We start from the raw sequence: 14947 nt of genomic DNA, 5'->3' as shown, positions 1-14947 counted from the left end.
GAATCAATCCATTACCTGTTATATCCTATACACGTCAAATAATTGAATTGATATCTTCTAACTTCGCAACTTTACAAGTAATAGTTTGAAAAGTACGAGGTAAGTAAGAGGACAGGACTAAAGTGGCACAAATGCAATTTCAGCAAGACTAAACCATCCAGATCACTGTTAAAAGTGCCTAATAGTTTATGCTTAGTTTATTACAATACAGGGGTAAAATACTACTGAGCCACATGGGCTAGAAAGTGTATCAAATACATGAACTCTTTGACTGCCAGCGATTTTCGTGTTTTTAGTAGTTTTAAAGTTGTCATAAAAGTTTAGATCCATATTTATCGATCGATTCACTGTTTGTTTCCGGAGCAGGAGTCTCTGACTATTGCTCCGGATGCAAAACATTGAATCCGGAGCTAGTGTCCCCTTCGCTACAGGGCGTTGGAAACACTCGTCTCCTCGGAAAAATGGACACAAAAAAAAGAACAGAGATACAGGCGAAAGAAAAAAAACGACAAACGTGGAGTCGACGGGAACGGCAATGACGTTATATCCATTATTTCCGTATCCGTTTGTGCTACAGTTTTACTGCTCCCTTCGGATTCAAGATTAGACCGTGATCTTCTCTAAAATAACAATAATTACAAACGCGCGTGTAACGCGTCGACGGCCAAGTGGACAAAGTAGCAATTGACTCGATTAACACGTCGACGGCAGTCAAAGAGTTGTTAATGAAAGTTACAGATACAAATTACAATATGATATATAGATTTTGTTTGTTTTGTTATGTAACTTTGCTTCAGACACTACAACTACTACTAGATACAATTACGCTTAGATACACTCTTTGTTTATCACACTTATATTCATTGCAAAGTTATGGAATTATAACTTTGCTGATCAATAGTTTTTGTTCTTTTCATTTTTCTCCCCAATTTAAATATTTTATGCCAATTCCATCCATGTACAGTATACTCATCCCTCTCACTGCCAACCCCTTCTGTTGGTCTGAGGACGGTGTACACAACCACACGTCTCCTCCGATACACATGACGTTGCCAGCCACTTCTTTTCAGCCTGGTGCATGTGGAGGAAAACTCTTTCCCTCACAGTCCTGCCCCCTGAACAGGCACTTCAACATGTTGGAGTCACTAGGGCACCCTCCCCTGCTAGCTTCCCAACCATGAACATGGCCGATTGTGTTCCTTGGGGGATGCCCGGCCAAGCTAAAGGCACCATGGAGGAATCAAACCCCAGTCTCCATGGTGTTGGTGGGAAGAACTTTAGCCCTGCGTCACCCGGGCGCCTCACAAAGCCACATAATTTAAATTTAACTCATAAGTGTCACAGAGATTAGCGATTGCTGATTTGATCTATGAAAGTCCCACAGGGCTCTATTTAATTATTTGTATAGTCTAGCCTGTTGCTACTGTTAAAAGGGACAATCTTTTAAAAGCATTCTCAGATATGTCTTTGGTCAAAGAAAAAAAATGGTTCTGCAGGCTTGAGGGGTCTCTCTCTTTCTCTCTCAAACACACAAAAACATAAAACATAAAACCAGGCCTTGAAGTATGAGACTCATGGCTCTAATGAGAGTTACGTAGTGTAGACTGTAGACTTCCTTGAGGCTAACAAAGTAAAAATGAGCTTTTATTTCTTTCTCTGCTTTCTAGTCATATTCGTGGACAGAAATTATAGCCTTTTAAAAGGCACATTTACGAGTCTAAATATATATTTTAATGCATTACCCCTACAGATACAGATAATATTCACATTGTGTAAAAGTAAAATTACTTTATTCCTTTAACCCATTTAGACCCTGAGGCCGATTCTAAAAACGCCGTCTAAATCCTGACCTACGTTTTCCTAGAAATTACAACAAATGTATGTTGCTATATACTGTACATAGCAACAACAACCCCAATAGGGGTTCCCGTCACGAAAGGTATAGTTACAAATAGGGATTCCCGTACTTTTAACTCATTCACTGCCAGGCTTATTTCAAGCTTGTTGATCCATTCCATATGCCACAGGCATTATGGATCAAACGGAGATTTTTTTTTCTCCGTTTACATTTTAACATTGAAGTGGATGGAGCATTAACTTTTTGAAAATCGTTTTCTCCTAGTTCCTTTGAGATTAACACATTAACCGCCAAGAACGTAGTCCTACGGTCCGTTAAATCCAACTGTTAAGCGCCGAGACCGTAGCCCTACGGTCCACGGTCTTTTCGCGCTATTCACTTCCGGGTTCACTTTCGGATTTTTTTTGATCCACTTCCGTTTCCGGTTTGATGACCGGAAATAGAATTATTTGGGATCCGGTTTTGACGATTACGCCCGCTCCCATTCTACAGACGAAACTGAAACTCAATTCTCTTCCTGTAGTTTTTTCTCCTCGCATTTCACTGTTTAACGTAATCCGCTCTAACTACAACATGGATGCCCCGTTTGACACGCGATCTTCACTGGGAGATACAGGGAGATCTCGCGGATGTAAACAGACCGTGTAGAGCTCAATCTTAAGGATTTTAACAAGATCTATGGCGACATGAAAAAAACAAAAAAACAACAAAAACACCTTGGCACTGGTGAGTACATTATGAGATTAACCTCTGGCGGTCGATGTGTTAAAAAAAAAAAGAAAAAAAAGGTGACGTCAAAAGACGTCATTGGCACTAATGGCACACTGAAAACGGCCGTCAAAAGACGCACTCAATGAGTTAAGTACTTTAAACATATATTTTTGTGTCTGCTCTTAATCCATTATCATTTTTAAGAAAATAAAACATTGAACGTTGAACATTTTATCCCATTAAATTTCCCCAAGCCCCCACCAAGTACACAATTTTCTTTGAAAAGAAAGTAGTATGCTAGCGCTGTCAGCTTATCCAGCCTGGTCAGTACGTTATTGGTTCCAAGAAGAGATCTGGTCAAATTCACTGAAGTAAGGGGTGAAGTGTCTTCTTTGTATGCTGCTGGTGAATCAAATGTCCCGCATTTAAACATTAAGGCAATGGCTCATCAACACTGCGCTTTTGTTCATTTGAACGCTTTCATCTGTAACACTGTACCATACAGAATAAACTTCATAAAGCTCAGAGACGGGGGATAAACATCTGGTTGATTTGTTTGTTTGGATTAATGGCATTTACTTTTTCTTTTATACTTGAGTACAGACGATAATGTGAGAAACTTAGTCTTTTACTGAAGTGGTGTTCTTCTAATGAGTGACTTTCACTTTTACCCGTCATTTTCTAGTCAAATATCTCATCTTTTATTCAAGTATGGCTTTCAGGTAATTTATCTACCACTGATCCAAATTAAGTTCAACACCTGTGGTTTAAACAAGGAACAAGGTGTGGCCAGTAGTTTTGTTTCATACACAGACAGGTTCTAACAACGCTCAATGGAATTATGGGTGACTTAGGGGTCAGAAGATGTCAGAAAGGTGACCTTCCCCCCCCCCCCCCCCCCACCCCCCGGGCCCATCATCCCAGAACTGCTCTTTGATGTCATCATAAGTGAAAGTCAAAGGACCTCGCCCCCTTCCTGCCCCAGGGCAGGAATGTTACTGGCATGGAGATTGTTGGGTGATTAAGTGTGTGTGTGAGTGTGTCGTTTAGTGAAGAAAATGAAGGATAGTAAAGTAGATCACCTGATCATGCAATGCCTCCCCCCCAACACACATACACACAGAGACACAGACTCTTCTGTTAAGGTGAGATTAGAAGTTTTCCACTTTTACCCTCCTGCCTTTTAAAGACCGGTTTCCCAGAACCCTTGGTTTCCCGGTTCAATCGAATGGAATGTTCTCATTGAAAGGCATTTTTCATATTTCACGGTGAAGTATTGACACGAAGTTCTTTCCATCTTTCCATTGAGAATGTGTTTTGAGCTCTAGACACACACACACACACACACACACACACACACACACACACACACACACACACTCACACACAATGATTTAGGGGGCAGTCAGATGCAGAGGATGTGTCTGTTTCTAATGAAGGGAGCTTGTGGAAAGGTTACAGCGAGTTATGCCTCCCTGGGGAGAGACATCTGTCTGTCCGTCTCTCCGTCCGTCCGTATGTCTGCAGGATCTGGCAGAAACCTGTCGAAGTGCAATGGAGCTTCTGTGTGTTTAGGGCTGTTACCTGAACATCTGACCTACAGTATGGTGTCATTAAAACAATGTTGTGTCTCCCTCCCTCTGTGCAGGATAGTACGTGAGCATCTGAGCGGTGCTCCCTTCTCCTCCTACCAAGATACCATGTATTTCTCTCGCTTCCTGCAGTGGAAGTGGCTGGAGAGGTGGGTACCCATTGCTAGCCACACCATTGGACTAACATGAACATACACAGTATGAGCCATTCCGTTTAATTGCCCCTGCCAGCCCTTGGCCTGCATGTTTAATACCTATTGGCAAGCTGAAAATTGAGCACAGCAGAATTCGCCTGACACGGTTCTATGATAACGACAGCAATTTCCCATCATAACTTGTTCAGTATGTGGAAGGACGGCAATGTTGTTTCTTATACTCTTTCACATTAACTATAATAACGCAAAAGTTGAATGATGTACCCAGGGGATCTAGACTGGAAGCAGGAGGCTGTGTACTTCTCTTGCATATTTGCACCAATAAAACAAAGGCAATGCTACCGTACCAATCAATGTTTCTGTTTTAGAGTGGTTAATAATTGATGATGTTTTGCGTAGTGGCTGGTAACTGAAACAGGGAAAAAACAGCAGCCATCAGTGTAGATTAATAATGTATTGCAACATTATTCTGTCTGCAACATCACACAGCCTGAGAGAATGACATAACCCGTCTTTTTTCCTCTCTCTCACACTACTTTATTTTTCTTTCTCTGACCTCATCCTTCTTTATCCTCTCTTTCTTTCCTTTGTCTCTTCTTCTAGGCAACCAGTAACCAAAAATACCTTCAGACATTATAGAGTACTAGGAAAAGGTGGATTTGGTGAGGTGAGTGTCTTTGCACCCAAGTAAAGTTGTGTACACATTGCTGTTGAGGGTGTTTTTATTTTTGTTTCGTTTCCATCCAAATTAAAATGCGATCAAGGTGCACAAAACATCTGAGACATGGCTTTAGCTTCAGCTTAACTGATAGTTAATTTCGCTCCATGACACAAATCAATCAATGAAAAACCATTTATATGTCGTTTTCGTGTCATTTTCTATTATATTTTCCTTTCACTGGCATGAGAATCGATAGCGGACAAGTACTGTGGAAAGTTGAAAAGAACTGAAGAGATGTATCGTCACTGTCGGGGCAGAAACCTCATATCTCAATATTTCAACTTTTGACATAAATAAATGCCCCACTTCGTCATACTACAGTGTCACACAAAAGTAGCAAGAATAGCCACAAGCACACAAGTTAGCTTGAAGATCTGCTATTTTTGTTATTTTGAAAGTGGTTAAGCGTGACTGCGGGTTTTATAAATATTGAACCAATTAACAAGAGCTTGTGACTAAATAATAACTACATTGGATCCATTGGAACACAGGTTCTTTTTTACATTTCCTGAAATGTAGCGGTTTTGGACGGTTTCCACCCGACAACGACGATATATTAATGATATAGGATAGAAGAAAGATGAAGGACAGCTTGCTAATGTGTTAAACGTGGAGTTATCATATTGACTTTCAATGGGTATATGTTTTTTGTTAAAAATGTTCATGAATATAGAGACATAGTTAGACAAAGTTTTAACATTTTATGCCAAGAAACGTAAAAAATAAGTAACCATGTTTCATGCAGGCTGTAGTTTTAAAGTGTGTATTGCAGCGTGTGCATTTGTGTAACACGTGGCTGTTTACCTGTTCCGTTTTCCCCAGGTTTGTGCCTGCCAAGTACGTGCCACTGGTAAGATGTACGCCTGTAAAAAGCTGGAAAAGAAACGAGTGAAGAAAAGAAAAGGTGAAGCAATGGCACTAAACGAAAAACGCATTTTAGAAAAAGTTAACAGTAGTTTTGTAGTAAGTACTACCTTTTTCTTATTCAATCCTTTAAACATAAGTGTGTGTGTGTGTGTGTGTGTGTGTGTGTGTGTGTGTGTGAGAGAGAGAGTATGCTTGTGCTTGCACGCATACACATGTCAGCATTCCTATATTACTGTCCATTTGTTGGGAGTTTATATCAAGTGGCAAATCTATTGAAATGTATTTCTGTTGCTATAAACCAACAGTTTTCCAAAGCTAAAGGCAAAAGTATAGATGGAATATATTTTTTTACTTCACAATTTAAAACATGTAAAAAAACAAAAGTTGTTATATACTGTATACTGTATATACTACACTGTATACAGTATATACAGTATACTGTATACAGTATATACGCATGACTTACTCAGTATCCAGGCCCTGTGCCGGTGTGTCAGCCAAAAATGATTACCCTGCTACCACTGTACCTAAAGCTCTCAGCAGTGGGGTTGCTCTTGGCTAATTTCTCTATCGGCTTCTCTATAAATTGAGCCATAGTGGTATGAAGGCAGAGGTTTTTTAGGCAGGCAGTTAGCCATTTACGTATTTATTCCATGCTATACAAGAATGTAATTGCACATAAGGGACATTTGACCAGAAAGCAAGTTGATTTGTCCCTTGATTAATACTCATCTTAAATAAATGTTAAATGTATAACCTGATTTTCTTGCACAAACATGAATAGTCTGGACAATAATCTCATAAACCAATTCTTCCAACCAATACAGATATTTGACCCCAAAAGCAACCAATTTCACTCTTGTTGCCATTGACCGTGTATGCCTGCAGTGTAATGTGTGTGTTTCTGATTTATTGTTGCCCGCCCTACTCTCCGTCTGTCACACTTGTGTAAATTGAGATGGATGAACCTTCTTTTAATCCCAGCTTGACTATGTGTTTTTTCTTTGCGTAAATGCTCAAACGCTCTGCAGTTGGGGAGTACACATGAGGTGTTTGTCTGTTTTCATTTTATCCTTGTTGGATGTACAAAGGCTCTCAGGTACTCAGGCAGGAAAAGGGAAACTTAGCTTTGGCTCTGCGTTTTGTTCCAAAGAAAATTATTGTACCAAAGACAAGTAAATTACAGCAAGTATTTGTTTAACATTCTTGGAACACATTGAGGAGTGGCTATTTGGGTTAGCATGTTAATTCCTGATGTGTGGGGTCTGTGTGATGTGTGTATGCAGGTCTCCTGCTAGACTAAAAAGAACATTGTGTGACATGTTAGTCATTTACCTTCATAGAACAGCGTGAAACTGACACCTACTCTAGTTAGTGGGAACAGAACAGAACAGACCAGAACAGACATACTCTATTTGAAGCTGAAGCTGAGTTTTTGTGTGGTACACCATCAAAACCTCAGTGTTAATTTAGCTCTGAGAGTGTAAAAATGCATCCTCACGGGTCCATTTGTACATTCTCAGAGTTAAAATAACACTCTGGGTTTGACTGTGTATGAGGTGTTGAAGTACTCATCGTCTGATGTAGCATGAGCTACGTTACGAGTCCTTGTTTTGAGTGACTCATTGCTAAAACACACACACACACACGCACACTCAGAACCTGAAATATGCTTTTTACAGAACGTCAGACATGCAGCTCATGTCACCTGGGATTAGCATGTTGCTGTGTGTGTGTGTGTGTTCATGCAAGCACGCATGTGTTACAGCTGCAGGCAGAAGCGATGGCTCTTCATTTGCCTCTGCCTATGAGAGCAGCTCTGTTGCCAAGCAACGCTGCCCAAACAGCAGTAGCAAGGAGAAGAGTCAAGTACTCTCTCAAACCCCTCTCTCTCTGTCTCTCTATGTATTTATCTATCTCTGTCTCCCACTCTCTCTCTCTCTCTCTCTAATATCTAACGATCTATCCCTTCTCTTCTCCTCTTTGCAAAAGGATTTTCTTCCCAATCAATGCATACTGAATCTGAGTCAGTATGTTCTGAAAGTCCGTATTTCCCCCTTGCTGCTGATTACTGGGTGTACTCCGAGTGTGGGAGGATATGCCTGTGGAGTATATGTTTGTGTTTTGGTTTGAGTGTGTGTGCGCATGTGTGCGTGTTCCCATTAAAAGGCCATAGGGATACTTTGCAAATCTTGGCCTTGAGCGTGAGTGAGTGAGTGTGTGTCAGGGCAGGGTGACCCTGTCCTGTTGTATCCAGGAGCTTACACTGGGGCAGGAACCACCTTGCCCTGTGGCACAGAGACAGTTGCCTACTCTCATTTCCAATGGGAATGTTCATTACTGCAGAACGACTGCATAACTGTGGTTTATGCGTGTACGCTGCCTCTGTGGATATATTGTGTGTGGGTGCATTTGTTTACTTGTGTACACTACACACTATAGGATTTTATGTTTGCTTATATGCATGCATACTTTGTGTGTGTGTTTGTGTGTGTTTGGGGGGGTTATCTCTGTCATCCTAAGAACTTTCCCATCCCGTCTTGGGTCACTTTGGTGTGCACATAGCCAAAACCAGCTGGGATTTTTCCTGATGGTAGCAACATCCCCCCTGACAGTACACACACACACACACACACACACACACACACACACACACACACACACACACACACACTACACTCTGTGTGTCATTGACCTGCAGGGGAAAGGCCGGGAGGCGGGTGGGTGGGAAAGAGGTCTAGGAGAGAGATAGATGGTAGGATTAGAGAGAGAGGACAGGAGGTAATGGTGGGAGGGCTGGAAATGAAGTTTCTGTGTTTCAGTGTTTGTGATCCATCCGTTTCTCCTTCTCCCTGACGCTTTGTGTACATTCTTTGCATTTTGCTTTTGGGGTATAATGGGATTGTCGGGAATATTACATGAAACAATTGCACACTTGTGGGCCACCGTGTCTCCTGACCGTTGCACATCTCCTCCTCTGCACCGCTTCCTTCCTGCCTCTGTCTCCTCCCCGCACCTCCCCTGACACCCCCCCCTCACCCCAGGTTAGTCTAGCTTATGCCTATGAGACCAAGGATGCGCTGTGCCTGGTGCTGACCATTATGAACGGCGGCGACCTCAAGTTCCACATATACAACATGGGCAACTCGGGCTTCGATGAACAGAGGGCCATCTTCTACGCAGCGGAGATCTGCTGTGGTCTGGAGGACCTGCACCGCGAGAGGATAGTCTACAGGTTTGACTTACTTACTTGACCCGCAGTGGGAGTGGTATCTTGAGAGCACTGTAGGCAGTTTAGGCAACAATATTGATGAAGTCAAACATTTCATGGCAAGTTTTTTTTCTATAGACGTCTTTCTAAGTGATGTTATTAGTCCCATGAGCATAGGGTCAAGTTCAATTTGGGGGACAAGAACATTTATTTAAAAAAATAGTAAATTCTGTGCTTGATGGCCAAAAGTTGATGCCGAGAAGCTATTTGTTTTAGTAAGTTTGTAAGGGTCACAAGTCACAACATATTAATTAGATTTTCCCCTAAATATCTTTTAAAATCTCTTTTATATGAGCTATATTTGCAGATGTTTAGGAGCAGGACCACACCTTAAACACTCCCCTTCCTGTCCTATAGGTCTACGTTAGTCCTATAGACCAATTATTTGTTTACAAACATTGAGACTGGATTTTCCAGTTGCATGTAATCAATTCCCAATAGATTCCCAAACCCTGGAGGCAGGGTTTTGAGGACGACTGGTTTGAGAATAGCTATTATGTTTACACACAACGGAAACAACAGAGTACATATTTCAAGTGGGCGAGATCACCGTAAACATCCTAAAACGTCTTCCTGCGCACTGGGAGGAAAAATGCAGCTAAAAGTTTGATGGAATGCATTTCCACACGTGCCGTGACTTATTTTCCGTTGCGTCTGATGAAAGATTAGATGCAAATTAATTTGTCCCATCGTCATCGCTGCCCTCCACTGGGGGAATCAATGGTCAAAGAAAATAAATTAACTCATTCACTACCAGAATAAATAAATAAATCTTAACTTACTCAAACAACCTAGCAGTCGTCGACGTTATTAACAAAGGTTGAAGCAGTTACTTTCTAAACGACTTTTCTCCCACAACACACACACCCAGTCGTCATTACTCATCAGATGACTTCCACATCAGGCATCTTTACCCAATCTTTAACTGCCAATCTACTTTCCTGCTGTATCAGCACACTCTGTTCAGGTTATTCCTCTCCCCATGTGGCACATACCCTGTAATAAATGTTTCTGCTTGCGTTTAGCTGTTTCATACAGTGTCTTGAATTACCTCCCAGTCTATCGAATTCCAATCCATCTTGCCATCCTTGCGTTTTTGGGCCCATCTGTTATCTCGGGAGAGTGCCTCACTTCCTTCTCTCTCAAAAAAAAAAAACATGGCTGATTATACTGTGTGCATCGATTGGCTCGGCCAAACAGGTGTCTAGTCACACACACGTGGCTCTGAGTCCAATTAGTTTGACTCAGGCCAAGTGTGACTGCCTAAATCAGCCATCACCTACCCTACAGAGTCCTTTACCTACGAATGAGAAAATCTCAGTATGCCTCCCATTCACAAACTCTTTTGGCCATGTGGCAACCTGATATTGATTACACTCCAACCTTCCCCAGGTTCTCGCCATATACAGTATGAACCCGGATCACTCTTTACGAATTGACGCTACAGCTATGATAGCTTCCCGCAGTGAAGTGTCACATGTCTTAGGCTATGTGCATAACTGTAGTTTTGGGTTTCCAGAAGGTGGCATACCAGTTTCCTGTTCCGGTTCAGTTCCCCATAGCTTTGTTTGATTGGCTCAGAAGATTTGAACTGGAAACGCACATGACACCTGGTTCAAATCTGCTGCCGAACCAATCAAATGAAGCTATGGGGAACTGAACCGAAACCGTAAACGTGTACCACCTTCTGGAAGCCGAGAACTACAGTTAAACACAGAGCCTGTTCCATAGGAAGATGTGTGGGGGTCTGCTGAACCCAGAAGCTCTGGTGGTTCCTTAGGTGAAACATTCCTCACACCTCAGCCGATGTGCCCTCCCTGTAACGTTACGTTTATATACTTATCACACTCACCACTGTTAACTCACTGAGTGCCAGAATTATTTCTGTCTATGTTGTCCCAGTGCCAGAGATTTTTTCAAAGTAAAAAAAAAGTGCTTAGGAAGCGAGATACAGCCTTTTTCAGTTATAAGTTAAACAAGGAGTGGATGGAGCTGCAAATCTTCAGATAATGATATCTTGGGTTCTGAACGTTTTTTTTTTCAAAAACACGTCAAACACGTCATTGGCACGTTGCGCCATTGCGGTAAAACGCGTGAAACACGTCAATGGCGTTAAACATATATTCTTATTTGCATTTAATTGATGGTGTGGTCCTTAGCTATTGAAATTTAAACTTTTTGAAATATTCTGGGGAAAAGGAGAAACAAAGAGAAACCCTTTTTAATTTTTTATTTCTTATTCTATGTATTTGTTTTACATAAAGGGCACTTGTCTCCTTGTCCTCAAAAATAAAATGTGTGAGGCATGCCTGTGTTTTCTATTTAAGCCCCCTGTGTTTAGCCACATTGATTGATTTCTTCCATTTGCCAACACCATCTCTGCTGACGTTAGTGTTAATCACCATAAAGTTTCCTGTGGTGTAACTGCCGTTTGGCAGCGTCAACGTTATTTCACATTTTTCAAAATCATAAAGGTTCTGTTTGAATAAAAAAGAAAAATCATCATGGAGAATCTTTTTTTTCTTGTTTTCCAGGGATTTGAAACCTGAAAACATCCTTCTGGATGATCGTGGTAAGTTCCAGACCTGCTCTCTCACTGTTCCACTCAGGTCCAGGTTTTGAGTTTTGACTCAACATCAGCATTGTGTAGTCCCTGGTTTTCTGTCCAAAACATAACTCCTCCATTTATCAGTCTTCTCTTTTGGGAGGCTGTGTGGTGACTGGTTAAAGCGCAGTGAGTTTTTGGGTTGTGTAGTTACCTTGCCGTGATGTAACTCCAAATATTGGGGAGATATCTTGTTCAATTGCTCCGTTGATTAGACATAAATACAAACTTTGTGTCCTCATTGACTTACATTGCACAGTGAAAGGTCTCAAGGTCACTATTTAGCTCATAAATAAAGGCAAACAAAGCAGATTCTGCCTAAAGAAAACTGCCAACTTCCTGTTGATTTTAGTATTTGAGGATCTGTATCCGAGGACCCATTTCGGGTCTTCTTTCTAACTAGAGGTTTGGGGCCACTATGCGACAGCTCACATCTAGAGTTCAGGTCACTAACCCGACCCTCACATCTAGGTCACACCGCTGATCCAACCAAAATGTATGAGTATTTCGCCAGGTATAGGGGCATATTACTGTATATGGGCATATATGAAGATCCGATTGTCCAGAACCGCCGATCCGACTGATATGCCCATGTATGGGCATGTATGGAGACATGACTGATCGACTTCAAACTCGCTGTGCGTATTGCCGATGACCCAAGGGAGGGAAGTGCAGAGTGGTAAGTCGGTCAGATCAGCGGTTGTACCAAAAAGATGGATAAATCCGCAAATGTGTTCAATATGACGTCATAGTACTGAGTACCAAAAATATGGATAAATCCGCAAATGTGTTCAATATGACGTCATAGTACTGAATTCATAGTCTAGCCTGGACTCCATATTTGTTCATGGCTAACTCTGTATATGGGCAGGGGCCACATGCGCAAATCAGCATTGTTAGGGAACGGTTTCTGTTGTGTCTGACATCAGTGCATGTTATGTTTGTGACATCCACTGTCGACCCAACATCGATGTTGGGCAATTTTATTTTTTAAAGAGGAAGGAAGCAAGGATACAAATAGCAAAATCAACATGAAGTTGTTTTTCTTAAACGCGTAGCAACGGCACACATTCTGAGCTCGTAGATCAGCTATTTTCACTGAATGTTCACCTATTTTTGCAGAATGTTGGCCTAGTTTCGCCAAATATTTGCCTATTATGACGTGACCCAATGGTTGACGCAAGCCATTAATTATGGCTGGTAAAAATGTCTCTTGTGCTATAGGACACATCCGGATCTCAGACCTGGGCCTGGCAGTTCAGATCCCTGATGGGGAGACGATACGAGGGCGAGTTGGGACTGTTGGTTACATGGGTAAGACATGGATGCAATTAAACCTATGCAGCTCCACTTCCCTTTCTGCTAATTGCCATTCACCTCCTTTCTTATGTGAGACATTTAGATTTTTTCTTTCAAATAGGGCTGCGTAATAAAAAAAAACATTAAAATACCGATACATACATCTATGTGATAACGTCGCTTGCTGAAACTAACAGACCTACAAGTTCACGTTGTGTCGCATTGCAACGTGTTGTGAGCTTTTAAATCTGTTACTTTCGGCGAGCAACGCAGTTATACTAGACTAAATATAAATTTAAACTTATGCCTCAAAATATTGATAGGCTGGTGTTCTTGGCCAATAAACTTTACAGTAGTTGGCTGTCCAAAAAAATACGTTTACTGTTATTAATGTTTAGCAGCATTTAAATGAATCACTTTTGAGTTTTCTAAAATAATAATAAGAAAATGAACAAGTTATTTTTGTTAGAAGAGATAACGGGGCGCTCGGGTGGCGCTGTGGTAAAGTCACTGCCCACCACCACGGAGGTTGTGGGTTCGAATCCACCGTGGGGCATCCGGCTTTGTCGAGCGTCTACACGAACACAATTGGCCCGTGAAAAGAAGAGACCAGCACTTTGATATACTGTGTTCTGTTTTAAGTCCAGCACTATTGGTAGTTTAAAGCCTGTCTAGACAGACAGCAAGCGTCTCAACACATTTTTACTCGCATCTAAGAATCCAATAAATGTATTTTATTGAAGCGTTGTGTGTGTGAGATCGTGATCTCTATTTTTTGGGAGGAAAATCGTGATTCACCTTTTAGCAAGACTCGTGCAGCCCTACTTTGAACACAACCTTTGCTGTCTATCCATACTGCTCTCTCCCCGGCTGCATTCTCGTGTGTAACTTTCTATGCAGTCCAAGAGAATGCACATGCATCCAAATAAAATGTCAATAGGTACTAGGTCAAAAAATAATACTTGAGAAAAGATAGAATATCAGCACATTTCTTTAGATGCTGCCCTCTCTCTCTCCCTCTGAGTCGATCCAGAATGAAAGCCCAGTTTTCCATTCTGCTTTTTGAAGTAATCATTGTTTTTCTTTCTCTACCTCCTTCCTTTAATCACCTCCTACATCTGACCCTCTTTCCATCCCTCGGTGACTCCCTCAAGCTCCTGAGGTCATCCAGAATGAGAGCTACAACTTCAGTCCGGACTGGTGGGGGCTGGGCTGCCTGGTCTTTGAGATGATTCAAGGCCAGTCGCCTTTCCGCAAACGCAAGGAGCGCGTCAAGAGGGAGGAGGTGGACAGGCGAGTGCGCGAGGACCCGGAGGAGTACTCCGATAAGTTCTCAGAAGAAGCGAAGGACATCTGCAGACAGGTGAGAAATGAGTGATGAGCCAGGAGAGGCGTTAAAGAATTACAGTCACTTTGACGCATTGTGTGACAATCAGGGGCAAGTGTGCACTCGGAAAAAAATATGTAAATGCTGACCTGAAGGGAGACAGATTCAGAGACAGAGGGCTTTGAACAATCATTCGGAGGCTACGGACAACTTCAAAGGGAGGATTTGAAGTATTTATGCTTTGTGACGCATGTCCCTTTATTTAGGTCAGTACTAGTAGTATAAAATTGTTGGCAGCAATGAATAACCCTTCATTGCCCGTTTTCTATGAGTTGTGTGCAGTGGTTGTCCTAAGGCCCTGTTCAGACAGGCAGCCCAAATCTGATATCCTATCTAGATTGGAGTCTGCCAGTCTGAACAGGGCCTTAGTGTACTAGTGCACCATACCTGGATTAGGTTAGGTGTATTTATCTACCGTACTTGGCCTGAGAAGAGTTCTGTATGTCTCTTTTTCTCTGTGCCTTTCTCTCCCCTACAGTCT

General features: G+C 41.8%; 1 protein-coding gene across 2 annotated transcripts in view; it reads left to right on the top strand.

The window, feature by feature from the left end:
• grk4 (G protein-coupled receptor kinase 4) overlaps positions 1-14947 on the top strand; it is a 56293-nt gene that overhangs the window by 34898 nt on the left and 6448 nt on the right. For both annotated transcript variants that reach the window (XM_080416289.1, XM_080416288.1), the window contains exons 6-12: positions 4218-4310; positions 4920-4983; positions 5860-6000; positions 8949-9139; positions 11710-11747; positions 13005-13094; positions 14234-14442. In XM_080416289.1, coding sequence (XP_080272415.1) covers positions 4218-4310; positions 4920-4983; positions 5860-6000; positions 8949-9139; positions 11710-11747; positions 13005-13094; positions 14234-14442 — 826 coding nt within the window. The remainder of the gene's footprint in view (positions 1-4217; positions 4311-4919; positions 4984-5859; positions 6001-8948; positions 9140-11709; positions 11748-13004; positions 13095-14233; positions 14443-14947) is intronic.

Source organism: Gymnoscopelus braueri (genome assembly GCF_963280865.1).
Source record: "Gymnoscopelus braueri genome assembly, chromosome: 2".
In the NCBI taxonomy this organism is placed as follows: domain Eukaryota; kingdom Metazoa; phylum Chordata; class Actinopteri; order Myctophiformes; family Myctophidae; genus Gymnoscopelus; species Gymnoscopelus braueri.
This window is presented reverse-complemented; position numbering and strand designations above follow the sequence as displayed.